This window comes from Rhinoderma darwinii, chromosome 3 (genome assembly GCF_050947455.1).
Source record: "Rhinoderma darwinii isolate aRhiDar2 chromosome 3, aRhiDar2.hap1, whole genome shotgun sequence".
NCBI classification, from domain to species: domain Eukaryota; kingdom Metazoa; phylum Chordata; class Amphibia; order Anura; family Rhinodermatidae; genus Rhinoderma; species Rhinoderma darwinii.
This window is the reverse complement of record NC_134689.1, coordinates 204,955,795-204,973,605: the sequence shown is the minus strand read 5'-3', so window position 1 is coordinate 204,973,605 and position 17,811 is coordinate 204,955,795. Positions and strand designations below refer to the sequence as shown.

Genomic DNA, 17,811 nt, shown 5'->3' with positions numbered 1-17,811 from the left:
GATTGCTCTGTCTGAATCAAGTAGTGCCAGCCTCCTTCATTTCTTCGTTTTTCTATAAAATACAGGGATTACATACCTTTGAAAAAGAAGTTCACGAGTAAACCCTATGTATTTCTTGAAAACAGACAACCTGACGATTGTAGTTGTCTGTACGTGCTGTTGGCAGCCATGTCCACCTTCACGTAACTTTTTCGACAAGAAGGGATTATTTCTTAAAGAAAATGCATTAAAGCATGAATTTGCACCTAAAACTCAGATACAAGCAAAGGTTTACACACAATTACAATGTAAAAAATAACTGCACTACGCAAACAGCAACTATGCTACTAAAATCTTAATTTTTTGAGAGTACACAGCATACCATGTATAAAAATACAACTTCATAATTTATCCACACAACCACGCTACTTTGCATCAAACTGGTTATAAGCAAAAATTCCATAAAATTCAATATTGTAACTAAAATGCATACTCAGACCCTTTATGCAAACAAAATGTACTTTTCAATAAACGGTAAGGAGCTCATACATATCACACATGTCTACGTTCACTAGTGCATGTGTTAAAGAAACTCCAGAATTCAGGAATGTGGCAACGATTTTTTGCATGCAAGTATTTAAAAAAAATTGCGGTAAAGCCACACCATTTTGCCATCATTTTGCAGCAATTGCTGTAAAAAGGCAAATAATTGCAAATGCCTAAACCTAATCTAATGCATTAACAATTCAGATTTTTTATTTTTTGTGGAACTAGTTGTATATTGTTATTTATGGTGACCGTCAATGTATTTTCTGACTGACAGAAATCTTTTCCATCAATCAGAAATGTATTAGACATTCTTCTCTAATGATAATTGTTATCACCATGACTGTAGCATGTAACGGATATTGCTAGAGAAGCGGTCATCAGATTTTACACTGAACCGGTATGAACAGGATAGGGACAGTGGGAAATTTACAAACTTTATTGATGTTTGTGTGCGCGTGGTACAAGCGCTTGGTGGGAATTATTTGATGCTGTGATGCGAATGTTGGCAAACATCCAGGTCAATAAATGGTCTAATTTGGCTCAGTGGGGTAATAGGAAGAGCAAATGCTTATCATCTCACTCCTTTTCTGTAAAAAAAAGACCCCCGTATGTAATAACCAGAGAGCAAGTATGCTCTCTGATCCAGAGGACCTAGATCTAGTCTGAACTAGAGCCTTTAGTAGCAAGGACGTATCAGATACATTCTTGGCTACTGAAGTGCGTCCCTGCAAGGACGTATGAGATACGTCCCTGGCAGGGAAAGGGTTAAAGGCTATAGACACTTTTAAAACCAATTTTGTTTTATTGCTCCAATTCATCTAAAATAAAAAAAATTAAGCAACTTTACCTAGTGCTGGGCGATTTTGCCAAAAAATAAAATCTAGATTTTTTTTTCAACACTTCACATTTTTTATTTGAATCTCGATTTTCTTATTTTTATCTGTTTATTTATCAGTAATACCAAGAGATTATTTAAAACATTTTCTTTATATAAATAACTTTTTAACATATATTGCTATAATAATTGTAAGTAACTTCACAACTTTTAACCTCTGAAAATACTTTATCAGAAATACAATTGGAAAAATTTCTATATAATTGATTAAAAATTCTGTGTTCCCTGGCAGGGAACAGGTTAAAAAAAATCTATAATCAATGATGCGCTGCATGCATTAACAATCCGCCCTGCACGTCACCACCTCAGCCGGTCTCCAACATTGCAGGCGAGAACAGTGTAAATTGCAGCAGGCCCGGGCAGATGGCGCTGAGCGGGCACTCTGGGGCGAGATAACATTATAGTGTCTGAAGTGTGAGCAGGACCCTGTCAGTGTTGGCCCCACGATGGGGTTTTAAATAAATGACATTAAAGGCCTGATTCACACGACCGTGATTGGACCATGAAGAACCATCCGTGTGTCAGCCGCCAGCTCAACCCCGGTACATGTGAAAGGGACTCCTGGCATCATAGTGATTTAGGCACATGAGAGTGAAAAAAGATGGTCATTAAAAATGGAAAATTTGTCAGTTTTTCTTGTCCATTTTGCATCAGTGTCTCCAAATTTTCATCCATTTGCCCTCCATTTTTCATGGCCGTTAAAAAAAATAAATAATAATTTGTCAATTTTTTTTGTCTTAATCCCCTGAAAACACCACAGTGCCCATGTAGTTAGTGCCGCAATGTCCCTGAAGATAGTGCCCACATAGTGCCACAGTGCCCACATATAGTGACACAGTGCCCACATCAGTGCCACAGCACCCAATGTAATGACAGTGCCAGTGCCCACATGTAATGACAGTGCCACAGAGCCCACCTGTAATGACAGTGCTCACATAGTGCCACCGTCCACATATAGTGCCACAGTGCCCACATGCAGTGCCACAATACCCACATGCAGTGCCCAATCAGTGCTACAGTGCCTACATGTAATGACAATGCCACAGAGCCCACATGTAATGACAGTGCCCACATAGTACCACCCACCCAATATAGTGCCGCAGTGCCCATGTAGATATTGCCACACCCTAGCAGATAGCACCCCACCCCCCCTAGTAGATCGCAACACCTCCTCCCTTGTAGATCGCCCCTTTCCTTGTAGACCGCACCCCACCTTCCTTGTAGCTCACGTCCCCCTTCCTTGTAGATCGCATCCTCCTCTTTGTAGATAGCGCCGCTGTAGCTGACACTAGGAGCTGAATCCCAGGCCAGAGTTTGCCGACGCTTTGGCCGGGGATTCAGCTCCTAGTGGGAGCTACAGCGGCATGATTTACAGGGGGGGTGGTGGTGGGATATGCAATGGGGGGTGGCTATATAAGAGGAGTCTCTGCTTCCCCACAGAACTGCTGTTCCATGGGGAAGCAGAGACAGGACAAGGCAGACCAGGCAGAGATGAGGCGGAGGTGGGGCGGAGCTTCCCCTTGCAGTACCGCGCGACGGCGCCACTACAGAATCGATTCATTGATTCTGTTAAAAAACAGAATCGTGAGAGCCATTGAGGGCGAATTAATCAAATTAATTTGATTAATCGCCCAGCCCTAACTTTACCAATAGTCTTGAATAAAAAATCTTCTACCATTTTGTGTCTATTGCTGCTATACAGATCTATGTTTTTCTCCATGGTTACAGACTACAAGCAAAACCTGCCTAGTCTAACACTGCAGTCACAACTCCCTTCCATATTTCCCCTAAGTATAACGGTTCTCACCGGTTTGTTCGTGGATCCTCGGTGTCGTCTGGGAGATGGTGCTTGTAACCCAGGCAAAGCTTGGCACAGCGGGTAGAGGCAGTCGGATGGATAGGCAGAAGTCAGGACAGGCAGCAGACGTCGCAACGGGTATGGCAGCAATAGGTCAAGGCAGGCGGCAGACGTCGTAACGGGTATGGCAGCAATAGGTCAAGGCAGGCGGCAGATAAGGATAGTCAAGTTCAAGCAGAGGTCAGTAATGGGAAATCCAGACAAAGGCAGAAGGAACGGAAAACGGAACCAGGGCACAGGGAACTCACGAGGAACTTGGTTGAACAAGCAGGGATGCAAGGGAGGAGAAACCTTAAATAGGAAGTTCTTAGGAATTAAGGCACGCGCTGGCACTTTAAGACAGGACGATTCAGCGCACGCGCCCTCTAGTGACTGCAGCCGCACATCGAGAATGACTACCGCGGAGGGAGGTAAGGGATGCACTCACCTGACGCCGTCCAGGGCCAGCAGAGCGTCCGGACCGGGTAAGTGGAGCTTGGGATGAGCAGCTGGAGATGGAGGACGCCGGAACCGGAGCAGAGGCCATGGGGACGGCGGGGAACGGCGCGGCAGCCGTTACACTAAGTCTTGTTAACATGCATTCGGTAGGTTATCAAGAGGTAGAGGACATTGCAAGATCAGGCTAGACAGACATTATTTGCAGTCTGTAACAATGGAGACTCGTACGTAAGTGCATGGGAGCTGTAGACACAAAAGGTCAGGATATTTTTAATCAAGACTACAATATTTGAAAAGTTGATTCTTTTTTTGTATTTTTGAAGCATTGGAGCAAGTAAACAAAATCAGTTGCAATGGGGGGGCATATGCTTGAAAACAACTGAATGCTGCTACTTTATGTCATGTATGTTATGTCGTGGATATTAGGCGGGTGCTTCAATACACAATGAGATCACTGGCAGGTCATTGTAGGAAAAGCACAGGTGCTTCTTTCTTCATACATCTACTGGTATTGATGATTGAGTGATTAACTGTTGCAGAGGAAATTATGAAGATCAGTATGCATGTGTCAGCCGACAGGTTCATTCTTACTTAAACTGGTTTTTCCAAAACACTGGATTCCTCAGGCTACAAGGACTATATATTTCGATTTCTATACCTTGTGTTACACTTCACATTCTAAGGTTCCTGGTGGATGGGAACAATCAGGTATTGTAATAAGTCTCTTAATTTGTAAATGCTTTAAATGTGCTATAAATAATAGTTCATAATTGTGTCTATTTACAATAGGATTAGTTCTTGGAGAGTTATTTGTGAAGATATACACATTTTAAAAAAAAAGGTCAAAGTGTAAAGTCCTTTTTAACATGTATTGATTAGTTTGGTAGTGTACTGAACTTCATGTTTTTATACTGCATTCCACAAGTGTCTCAGCAAATTATATTTTTTGCAATAAACTGAAAACTATAAATTGTAAACTATAAACTTTCTTCACATAAGATTTGACTTCCATTCCTTCGGTGTTCCTGTGTTTTTGACAGTCAAAACCTCAGGAACCTGAAGGAATCAATTATAAGTCAATGGTATCCGCTAGGCTTCTCTGTAATACATTTGAAAACATTCAAATATCTTTTAAAAAGGCAGATGATAGTACAAACATATCTTTCCTTTAATATTTTAAGACTGGGGATGGGACAATGTATGTCATTGTACACCTGAAAGTAGTGCACTTACATGAGAAATCATGGCGAACACAATATGTGACATCTATCAATGCATTACAGCATTCATGTTATATCACCTCACAGCCCTGAAAGGTTTTCATTAAAAAAAAAAAAAAGAATCCCTATGAACTATTGTATTTCGCAGGCTAGACCTATTGTATATGCTTCTCCTTCATTTCAGGTTAGAAGAAAGTATTATATGATTCTCCACATTTTAAAATGTTGCTGCTGATGCCATAAATCGGGATGCATATATGCCTAAGGCCCCATGTACACGGCAGAGCCCATTCATAATACAGGGAGTAGGCACTCCATGTGTGTGTATGGTGTTCTGTATGGCGTCATAGCACTGGTCTATCTAGAACATTGTTTGTCAGCCGAGGACCCCTACACAAATAAGTTGCATCAAACTACCCCTAAGGTGATGATTATGCACTGTTCTGCATCTTTAAAAAGTATAGCATAAGAAGAGTGCGAGTACCCTTTAGAGACAAGGCATGTACCCCCTAGGGTACACATACCACAGGTTGAGAATCTATGATAAAGAATATCTATGAAATACGGTGTCTGATGGGGCATGCCACAATTTGTATTCAGAGGCATACAGATGTAACGTAGGGTCCCATAGAAGTGCATGGGTGTTTTATTATGACTTCGTACAGCCACATGTAGTGAAGCAGCCATTACTTCCATTACTTAGAAATAGGAGAAGGCTTGGTATTTTAGGTATTATATAAGTTGTGCATCTTTTTCATTATGCAATTATTTAACTTTATTTACATAAAACTAGACACTGACTTTGATATATGATTTATATTTTGTATTCAGCCATATACACACACACACACACACACACACACACACACACACACACACACACACACACACACACTCACATACTGGAAACATGACGCACAGATGCAACCCACAAGATGGACACATGCCGCTTTCGTGCCACTCACTCCTAGGACACATGAGCACGCACACCACTCACACCTAGGACACATGCGCACACACACCACTCACACGTAGGACACATGTGCTCGCATACCCCTCACACCTAGGACACATGTGCACACACCCCACTCACACCTAGGACACATGCACATGCACACCACTCCTCACAATTATGATTCATGCACACACACACACACCACTTACACCTAGAACAAATCTCCCACTCACACCTAGGACATATGCCGCACAGATGCAACCCACAAGCTGGACACATGCTGCATTTGTGCCACTCACACCTAGGACACGTGCGCACGCATACCACTCACACCTAGGACACATGCGCACGCACACCACTCACACTTATGGCTCATGCGCACGCACACCACTCACACTTATGACTAATGTGCACGCAACCACGCACACCTAATGACACATGCACACCACTTACACCTAGAACACATTCCTAACTCACACCTAGGATACATGTGCACATACACTACTCACACCTAGGATATATCCTCCACTCTCGCCGCTCACACCTAAGACATATGCCACACATTGTCTACCCACACCAAGGACACATGTTGAACACGTACTACTCACACCTGGCACAGATGCCGCACACATCACTCACATACTACACATACCACTCACACACTAGACACATACTGCACACACTACTTACACTAGACACATACCGTACACACCACACAATGCTAAACACATACCTCACATAACACTTACACAGTAGACCTATACCACACATACTCACATTGAAAACAACACGCACACAAATGCCACCAATACAGTAGAAGAAGACACAAAACTCACACAAATTGCATATTTCACTCATACAATTGACATACACTGTTAACACTACATCAACCAGTCACACTACAAAAATCAATCCAACACTTCGCTCACATTGCTATATTTACCGGCTTTCTTTTGTAGACCGCTGATTCTTGAGCACTGGCATGCAGGATGCTGGCAGTACATAGGCATCTATACCTGACATGCCCCATCCACCACTAAGCCCCGTCCATGTGCTTATAATGCCACACCCCTTTTACAAAGCTCCTCCTGTCTGTGGCTCAAATTAACCATAACCTGATGCTCACCATTTTAATCCTATAGCTCCTCCTATCTACAGTATCTGGACCCCCTCCCCTCCCACAAGCAGGTTACATAAAGCTGAAGCAGATAAAGAAATAAACCTACTAGCGCTACGCCCATCAGCAACAGCCATGACAGGGGCTGGAGTCTCCTTCTCCTCGGTAGCCAGACTGAAGCTGTGCTCAGGGGGCAGTAGAAAGAGCAAGCCCATCACTGATTGGCTGATGCTCAGTCAGCAGCGTTAGGTTTGATTTGTACATGCAGACTGGGCAGGTACCGATTCTCCTTTTCCTCTGCGGCACCAGAGATGTGCGCTAATGAGCAAGGCCTCAGTACAGAAAACAATTCTAGAGCGAATTAGCTGCGGCTTGGCGAACAAGCGCTATACTTCATTCCTGCAGCGCTCCTTCCCATCACTGCAGAGTACACAGCAATAAATCTCCGAAAGTTGTGGTTATAAACACCAGGAGGCAGAAGTTATTGTAAGGTGGTGCTTGTGTTCACCACTGATTGTTTGGGCGGCCAGCAGGCGGCCCACTGTTCACCGGCCCATCTGGCATTTGCCAGAACTGCCAGATGGCCAGTCCGGCCCTGCATGGATCAGTGAGCGCTGGCCCGCATCTCCTCCTCAGGAAATGCCAACGCTCACTTCCGCTTCACTCTGCTGTGTCCCATAGGGTGCATGCTCGTGTCCGGTCTTAAAGGGCCAGCGCGCGCACCTGAATCTGTTATTTAATTAGCCCATGAACCTGCCCCTTCCTGCCTTGCCTGGATTTGTTGTCGTTACCTATGTTCGTCTCTGCAAATGGTTCCTTAAGTGTATTCCAGTTCCCAGTGTTCCCGATCCTGCTACCTGTAACCTGTATCCCGTGTTATCCTGGTCCAAGTGCCGTATAGAGTTGGAGTCGTGCTGCGCTGAGTTCTACGCGTGTCCTGTTACACCACACCTGGTGTCTGCCTGCTGCCAAAGTCCAATCCAAGCCTGTCCTGCTACTGTCTGAAGTTACCACAGGTACACCTATATGAACTATAGACTTTGACCTGTGTCCTGTTGGCCAGCTGCCATACTGTTAAGGCGGTATGGCCCAGTGGGTACACGCACCCAACGTGACATAGACAATTGTATGCTTCCGACTTCGTGGCAACAGTTTGAGGAAGGCGTTTCCTGTTCCATAAAGACATAGTTGGGTGAGTTTGGTGTGAAGGAACTTGAGTGGCCTGCACCTCAACCCCATCGAAAACCTTCAGGATGAATTGGAACGCCGGTTGCGACTTTCTCCTCTAACATCAGTGCCTGACCTTACAAATTTTATTTTGGCTGAAAGAGGACAAAAGTTTGTGTATATCTATTGCATGGTGTGTGGACCCACTGAGCCGTACCGCCTTGATTGTTTAGCAGCTGGCCAACAGGATACCAAGTCAAAGTCTATAGTTCGGATAGGTATACCTGTGGTAACTTCAGACAGTAGCGAAGATAGGCTCGGATGGGACCTTGGTAGCAGGCAGCCACCAGGCGTGGTGTAACCAGGAAGGCGAAATACACAGCACAATATGACTCCAACTCTAGACAGCACTTGGACCAAGATAGCACGGGACACAGGATATAGGTAACAGGAACGGGAACACTGGGAACTGAAAAACGCTCGAGGGACCATTTGCAGAGATGAACATAAGTAAATGACAAAGCTCAGGCAAAGCAGGAAGGGGCAGGGCCCTTCTTATAGTCCAGGGTGATCATGGGCTAATTTGGTATCAAATTCAGGTGTGCGCGCTGGCCCTTTAAGACCGGGCACGACCGTGCGCGCGCACCCTATGGGACACAGCAGAGTGAAGCAGAAGTGATCCATGGCTGCGGCCGTCAGGAGGTGAGTAATCCTGACGGTCCGTGGCCATGGGTGTTACACATGGAGCTGTAATAATGCCATGGGCACAGAGCCCTACAATTTGACTTTGATTAACATATGAACTGTTAATACTTGTATTAGGTATCCAAGTGTTAATTAGCAGGTCTGTAGGAGAAAGTAAGCCTATGTTTACACCACGTAATGTGGAGACTAGAAAAAATGATGCATAATACATGTCAAAAACACAAGCTACACTTTAACAAGAAATGTACTTAGTCTTGCTTGAAGTGCATTTAATTTTTTTATATGTCATCCACAGATGATAAATGAAAGGATGGACGTGCCTGTGAGTAATGAGTATCTTATATCTCGAACAATTTACTCTGAACCAACTTTTCAGCAGGAAAACGAGAAGACAGAACCTGTACAGAAAAGTATTCTACAAAGAGTGAAAAATAACTGCAGGTTGTTACTGTAATAAAATTATTTTCTATATCTCTTTTTCAGTTTTTATGTGAGATGATTGAATCTGCATATAAAGAATGTAACTGTAATACTTTGACTGAATGAGCTCTAAATTCTACGTTGCTTTAATAAGGATATCATGAAGGAGATGCTTATAGTAACCATTCAGATTGCAGTCTTAGAAATCTGATGCTAACGCTATCCGCTCAATATGGGTAACACCACAATTTTTAATTGCAAAAAGACATCAAATAGCTTTGTCCACAGTAACTTGTTAATGTGACAAGCCAGTCAGTGTTCCCACTCATAGCATTGTATAACTGATGCTGATTTCAATGCATGACTACTTCTCTGCTAATAATGAGTGATACTTTTTTTTATGTTCTGTTCGGCAGCTGTACTCCAGCAACAGCTCGTCTAACTCTCAAGCAATTTTTCCCAGTCCTTAACTGGTTGCCAAAGTACAGATGGAAAGAGTGGCTTATGCATGATATTATCTCAGGACTATGTACAGGGCTTGTTGGCACATTACAGGGTAAGTTTTTTTTCTACATGCAAGTTTCTTCACCACTGCCATCAATCATGTAGTACAGTCATATCACGCATTTATTTAGCTAAATCACAGCTGTCGTCTAACCGAAAACATCAACTCAGACTTCAGTACTAGAAGTGTTCATACTATTTAGCCCCCTTAATTGTAATACATATTGCCACAGATTTTGATCATGGAATAGATTACTGGATTTAAAGGTCTTAGGCAATGTTCAAAGGCCATCTGTGGTGCATATCTAATGTATATGGGAAAATCTGACATATGCATTTAACGTGCCCGTAAAGTGTTCTTTTGGCCTACCTTTGGCCAGTATATGTCAGGGTACAGTTGTAGACTATACTTTTTGTTTCAATGATTTTTATTAAGGATTTTGTGGCTAGTAGAACAGGAAATCACAATGTACATAGGATACAAGGTACATAAAATGTGTTGTACATTCAATGCAATTTCAAAGAGGAAACACATTACTTCTAATATCAAGGAAAGCACAATCACATTTGGGTGTAGTGTGATGAAGGAACAGTAAGTAACAAGAAAAACAATAAAAGTGCAGAAATTGCAGTCAGTATAAATGTAGTTGAGACAACTCAAGGTGTCATAGGTGTAGTGTTGTCATGTGAAATATTGCCAATAGGAGGTCAGCTATGATCTTCAATGAACACTCAGAGTCTAAAGGCCTCAAGTGGAGTTGAATTTATGGAACGAGGAGTTACCCAAGGCTATGTTTTTTTCATAAATATATCTCATGTTGATCAAAGATAACAATTCTTCCATTGGAGGAGAGATGACGTCTTTGCAATGACGAGTAATGACTAACTAGGCTAGTACATGGATTTTGCAGGACATACATTGTACTTTAACAGGAAGTGATTCCAAGTCAAAGAAAAGTAACACTACTTGGGGAGTTTGGGGAACCTGGCACTGAATGACGGATGACAGTAGGTGGAATACTTGAGACCAATACGCAGATAATTTGGGGCATTGCCGTAAAACATGGTAAAGGGAACCAATATTGCCACATCCCCTCCAGCACATGGGGGAAGAGCTGGGAAACATCTTATGTAATCGGTCAGGAGTTTAATACCATCTCAAGGATGTCGTAACAGCTGCTTCTAGATGCTGGGTGCATAGGAGGGCCATATGAACAAGTCTAAAAGAGGCCAACCACACTTTATCATTAAATGAACAACCCAACTCTGTTTCTCATGTTAGGAGAGGACGGGATTTAGAGAAACAAAAGTGAGAGTTTAACATATTATATATGGCTTTCAAACCCTTAATGCGTTTGAAAAAAATTCAGAATAAGGTAAAGTTACATAAGGCATCTAGATTATTATTTTTTGTGATGCAGTGTCTAATTTGTAAATACATATAGAATTTTGAATGCGGTAGGGAATATTTGGAAGTCAGATAGTCAAAACTGACAAACTGATTATTCACGAATAATTGGGATGCGTCAGTTATACCTTTTGCTACCCAAGTTGGAAGATAAACGTTGGGAATTGCAAGCGTGAAAAATTCTAATGGGATGTATTGTTTAAGCAGGGGAACCTGATTTTGTGCATTTTGTTGAATATGAGCCCAGCAATCCAGTGAAGTTTTGGTTAACGGGGACAACTCACGGGCAGTTGAAAAGTTTCAAAATGTCATAAATAGAGTGGTTTTCAGATTTATAGGAGACACAAGTATGAAGCTTCTAATTGTAACCATGGTTTTTCTATTTCATTATGCCACCAGCTACTAATTTGAGCCACTTGTGTGGCCATATAATAACTATGGATATGGTGGACTCCCAACCCACCCATTTGTTTATTCCGTGTCAAGAAGTCGTAATGCAATTCTGGGTTTGTAGCCAGTCCATATAAACTGGGAGAGAAATGTTTGAGCCAAGCGAAAAAATCTCTTCGGGAGGTTAACTGGAAGTGTTCTAAAAAGATATAATAATCTTGGCAATAATAGCATTTTGTAAGCAGCTATTCTGCCCAACCAAGAGACCTCATATTTAAGAAGCCTATCCGATTCAGATTGGATGGACTGCAGAAGAGATTCATAGTTAGTTTTGTATAGGTCATTAAAGGAAGGAGTAAAGGTGATACCCAAATATTGGATGCCCTTCAGTTGCCAATCGAAAGGATATTTTCTTTTTAGGAACTGTAGCGTGGAAGGGTCTATAAAAAGCCTCAGTATCTGAGATTTTTGTGCTTTAAGCTTATAATAGGAGTTTTTACCGAAGGCATTTATAGTGTCAATGGCAGAGGCGAGTGAAGGCTCTCGGTCTGATAAAGAAAGGATGACATCGTCCGCATATAAGGAGATAGTGTGTAATCTGCTGTCGATGGGTATGCCCCGTATCTCATTGTAATTTCTAATATGTTGGGCTAGTGGATCCATTGGGAGAATAAATATTATTGGGGACAGTGGACACCCTTGACGTGTGCCATTAGAAATATGAAATTCCCCAGAAAGAATATCGTTAGTATAGATCCTCGCTGAGGGTGCCAAGTATAAGGCCTTCACAGCACCAAGAATGTTTCCATCAAAACTCATTTCTTTCAAGGCCGAGATGACATACAACCAGTTGATGAGGTCAAATGCCTTTTCTGGGGCTAAGGCCAGCATTACTGCTGGGGTTTTATTGGAGTCAATGTGGTGTAATAAATTTAGAATTCTACTTCTGTTGCCTGAAGCCTGACAGCTTTTAATCCCTTCACAACTGCCATACGACTATATACATTCTAACTGCTGATGCCCCATGCAGTTAGCACGTATATAGAAGTATATAGACGTAGAAAGCCTGGAACGGGTTTAAAAAATGCAGTGCTGCTTCAGTGTGAGCAGCACAGCACTCTCATGTCTTCCGGGTCTTTGAGAGCCACGGAATACACCCCCCCATTGTAGATAGTACCACCCACAACCCCCTGCAGGCAGCGCAAAACCCTCTGTAGATTCCACTACCTAAGCTTCCTCCAGCATCGGAATCCCTGGCCAGCGCTCTTGCCGAGGATTCCCCTCCTAGAGGGAGCCCCCACCGTCTTTCCATCCCCACTGCAGATAGGGCCACCCCCTGCAGATAGCAACCCCTCCCCCCCACTGTAGATAGCATCACTAGAACTAGTGATGCAGAGGATTTTATGTATAAACTGTACCTGGTGTTTGTTAGGAGCATATAATGTTAGTATAGTGTATGTGACGATATTGACTGAATTTGCAAATAAGCAAAACATATCTACCATTGGAGTCAGCTATTGAAACAAGCAATTAAAAAACGACCGTGTTTTTTACAGCCATCAGTACTCCTCTGGCTTTGGTAGAATGATGGGAATGTTTGATATGGGGAAATAGGGAATGTTTGATATGAAATGCATCTTTTTGCAATAAGTGTGTTTCTTGCGCACAGAAAATGTCGCAAGCTAGTTGTTGAGCTTCTTTCCACATAAATGCACGTTTATGTTGGCTATTCACATTCATGGAAGCAATTTTAAGAGCCATGGAAAGGGAGGAAATGCTGATGCCTGCAGGTCCCAGTATACAGTGGAATTGTATGTGTAAAAATCACTATCATGACATCAAACAAAATTATATCGGAATACTTTGAAATATTGACACTACGGAGTAAGAATACGACACAAAAGCAGATCCACACAAAACATGTATGAAACTCATAGTAACAAAATATAACTGTCCAATTCTGTAAAAGAAGGTTGTCTGAACAAAGAATGTGTTCAGGTAAGTGAGGGGAGATAGTCAGTTTGTAGACTAAATGTCAGGCAGAAAATGCAATATGACAGCTATCAATACATTGTACCTCAGCGTCGTGAACGGTTGCGAAGTTTGTCCATTTGCTATTCGTCTTTGATGGGTTGAGGAGGAACTTTTTGTTGAAGTGCTGAAGAAGAAGAAGAGTTGACCGGGATGTTCCACTGTTGCAGTAGAGAGAGAAAGACCATCTTCTGCGGACTTGACTATATGCAAAGAATTGTTCCTGTTAATCAGCAAACGGACTAGAAAACCCCATCTATAAAGGATCTTGTTATCACTGAGCGCTGTAGTGATGGGGAAAGTTGTCTCCGAAGTTGAAGAGTAGCTGCTGAGAGGTCAGCATAAACGGAGACCATCTTGAATTGAGCAGAATATGCGTCTGATTGTCTAGACGCCGACATGAAGAGGTCTTTGATGTGGAAGAAGTGGAGCCGGGCCAAGACATATCTAGGTACCTCCTCCGAGAGATGTTTAGGTTTCGGGACTCTATGAGCCCTGTCAATTATTAGATCCCTGGGAGTGCATTTGGGGTATAGTGCTTTAATAAATCCTTGGATGTAATGAGTCAGATCTTTAGCAGCTACATCTTCAGGTATGCCCCGAAATTTGACGTTATTGCGGCAGGATCTATCTTCCATATCAGAAATCTTTGCTTTCAGTTGAGATACGTCAGATTCAAGGTCGTAATGGGCATCAATAAGCTCATTCTGAGGTGAGGCAAAGTCACTCAATTTAGATTCCACATGTAGTACTCTATCCTCTACCTCGTGAATAGCATCAGATACAGGATTAAACAATTGGGCAAAACCAGCCTGCAGAGATTGTTGCAAAGCCTGCAACATGGTTTTGAGAGACAGTTCTGTCACAAGATTAGAAGATGAAGGAATGGACTCAAAGACGCCTATCTGTGTAGCTGGAGCACTTCCAGTATTGCAGGTTTCTGCTACCTTTTCCAGCGGTTGATGTGAAGGCTGCAGGCGTTGTTTTTGTTTGGCTGGGCTCCTGGAGTCAGGAGATGGAGGAGAAGAGGGTGGTAAGTCACATGTGTATTCCCCAAGATGGCGGCCACGGAGGTCTGGCGGCGAGAGGATCGGGGGTAACTGTCGTCCCGGGGGTGATTCCAGAGAATCTGTTACCGCCAATGGGGCTAGCGCTGGTACAGTGCTGTTTCTACAGGGAGGAGCAGTACGAAGACCGGATGGGGAGCCCAGATCGGATGCCAGAGATCCTGCATGGGAGCCGTCTTCGGCGCCATCTTGCACAGACATGCAGTTGTGCGGGAAATAAAAATCCAGTAATTTCCAGTAAGTATTTCCAGTAAGTATTGCGGTGTATGGTACCAGTGATCTCTTGTTCATGTACCCTGTGGTTTTTAGTAAAAAAAAAATTTCCCACTTTCTCCCCTAAATAAATGTAAAGAAACTGAAATATCAACATAACATCACGTCCGTAAAAGCTTGTACTTTTATCATATAGAGTTATTTGACCCACACGGCTAACGCCGTAATAAAAAGAGAAAGCCAGAATTGCTTTTTTTTTGGTCACTTTAGCCCCCAAAAATGGTACAAAAAAAAATGCAACACAAAAAACAAGCCATCAAACCACTCAATGGAAAAAAAAAATGATGGCTCTCATAATATGGCGACACAAAACAAATTGTTACTAACATAATTGTATTGATCCACAGAATAACGTTAAGATGCCGATTTTTAGAACACGGTGAACGAATCCCAAAAAGCAATAGAGGAATCACATTATTTTTTCCCATTCCACCCCACAAAGAATCATTTTTTCTTTAATTTCCCAGTATGTTATATAAAAAAAATTTATATTGCTTTTGAAAACCTAAAGAACATGCATTGCCTGCCTATCCACAAGATAGGTGAGATGTCCCCTGGCAGGGCTTTATAGGAGAGTGTTAGTATCACGATATATTGCAATACATTAGTATTGCAGTATATCATGCAAGCAATCCAACAATTGCTGGTTGAAGTCCACTAGGGGGACAAGTTAAAAAACTGTAAAATAAAGTTTTTTTTAATAAATAAGAAAAAATTTAAAAGTTAAAAAAAAAAAACTTTTCCCATTTTCCATCAAGCACAATGTAAAAAAAAAATGAATTAACATAACTGGTATCAACTCATCCTTGAAAGTCTTACCTATTACAATATATCACTATTTACTCCTCACTGTGAACACCGTAAAAAATGTAAACTGCCAGAATCACATTTTTTTTGGTCACTTCACCACACACAAAAAAATAGAATAAAAAGTGATTAAAAAGTGTCATATACGCCAAAATACCACATAAACGACGGTTAAAATAAAGTTATGGCTCTCAGAATATGGCGGCAAAACTAAAGTTTTATTTTTAACAATCAGTTTTTTCCTTGTAAAAGTAGCAAAACGTAATCGTATTGACCCGCAGAATAAAGTTAACATGCTGTTTTTACCGCACGGTGAAAGCCGTAATAACAAAACCCCCCAAAAGATTGAGGAATCTCTGTGTTTTTCCTATTCCACCCCACAAATATTTTTTTTCCAGTTTTTCACTGCATTATATTGTACAATAAATGGTGCCGTGAAAATCTACAACTTGTCCCGCAAAAAAACAAGCCCCCATACAGCAATATTGATGGAAAAATAAAAAAGTTATGGCTTTTGGAAGGTGGGGAGAAAAAAACGAAGGTGAAAATCCGAAAAAAGGCTGCGGCGGGAAGGGTTAAAAGGTAGAATAATTGTTTTTCTTTGTAATTAATCAAAAAACATAGTAACAAGACTATAAATGATCTACATTGTGCAGTTAGTATTGTACAGTTAGGGTATGTTCACACGAGGGCGTCCGTTACGGCTGAAATTACGGGGATGTTTCAGCCTGAAAACATCCCCGTAATTTCAGCCGTACCGGCATGTGCAGGCGCTTGAACGCCGCGTCAATTACGGCCGTAATTAGCGCTGCTATTCATTGGAGTCAATGAATAGCGGCTCCAATTACGGCCAAAGAAGTGACAGGTCACTTCTTCTACGCGGGCGTCTATTTACGCGCCGTCATTTGACAGCGGCGCGTAAATATACGCCTCGTGTGAACAGACAAACGTCTGCCCATTGCTTTCAATGGGCAGATGTTTGTCAGCGCTATTGAGGCGCTATTTTCAGACGTAATTCGGGGCAAAAACGCCCGAATTACGTCCGTAAATAGGCCGTGTGAACATACCCTTACCTGTATTGTGGTGCCACAGATTAGTCACTTTACACTACGACTGTGATAGTCCTCTTTTTCCTGGCCACACTTTTTCCAGGGTAGAGTATACCCGCTATCCCTACTAGAGACTGAGGCGATGTCAGCCTATTTAAAAGACAATTTGGAGAGAGTTAATTCATGAATCTTCCCCCCCTAGGACGGAATAGGTTTCTGGTTCATTAAGAAAAAGAACGGAAACTTGATCTGTGAAAAACAGATCAAGGGATCTCGTTGTTTTAGTAAGTTGGATCTGTGTTGCGCCTATAATTTGATTCAGCTCAATGAGGGAGACAAGTGGAAAACCGCTTTCGATGACGGGATGGACACTATAAATACCTGGTGCTGCTATTCAGTCTTTTCACCTGCTGTTTTCCAACAGTTCGTGAATTACACCTTTAGGGATTTTGTCAAGCGATAGACCTTCGTCTACCTAGACAATATTTTAATCTACTACTAAGATCTGAAAACTCATCGTTCTTATGTCTGTTTTGTACTGCTTCGCCTCTGATAGAATTCTTTTTGTTTTAATAATCAGAACTTCCATTCCTGGGCTATATCATCTCCAGAGGGCCTTCATATGGCTTTCACAGGTTTCTGCTATTCAACATCCACAGCATAATAAAGTAGGAGAGTGGATGAGATCTCAAGAAATCTCATCCACATGCTGCGTATATATTATGTGGAGATTCTGCACACAAATTGACCTGCAGTGTGCGGTTTTTTAAGCCACAGCATGTCAATTGTGGTTGCGGAATCGATGGTAATTTGTTGCGGGTTTCCCCCTTTGAATTCAATGGGGATCTAAAACACGCAACAAATAGTCAACTGTCACGACTTTTGCAAAGGAATCGCAGCGATTTCCGCTGCAAAAATCGCAACTTCGGAAAAAACTAAAAAACATTATACTTACCTCTGATGTTCTGCAGGCTGGCCA

At 42.1% G+C, this 17,811-nt stretch overlaps 1 protein-coding gene across 1 annotated transcript in view; it reads left to right on the top strand.

Annotated features, from left to right (window-relative positions):
* The first annotated feature begins 9,178 nt into the window (after positions 1–9,178).
* The window catches only part of LOC142750410 (pendrin-like), a 110,165-nt gene continuing 101,532 nt past the window's right edge, over positions 9,179–17,811 (top strand). The window contains exons 1-2 of the mRNA XM_075859412.1: positions 9,179–9,324; positions 9,720–9,859. Coding sequence (XP_075715527.1) covers positions 9,179–9,324; positions 9,720–9,859 — 286 coding nt within the window. The remainder of the gene's footprint in view (positions 9,325–9,719; positions 9,860–17,811) is intronic.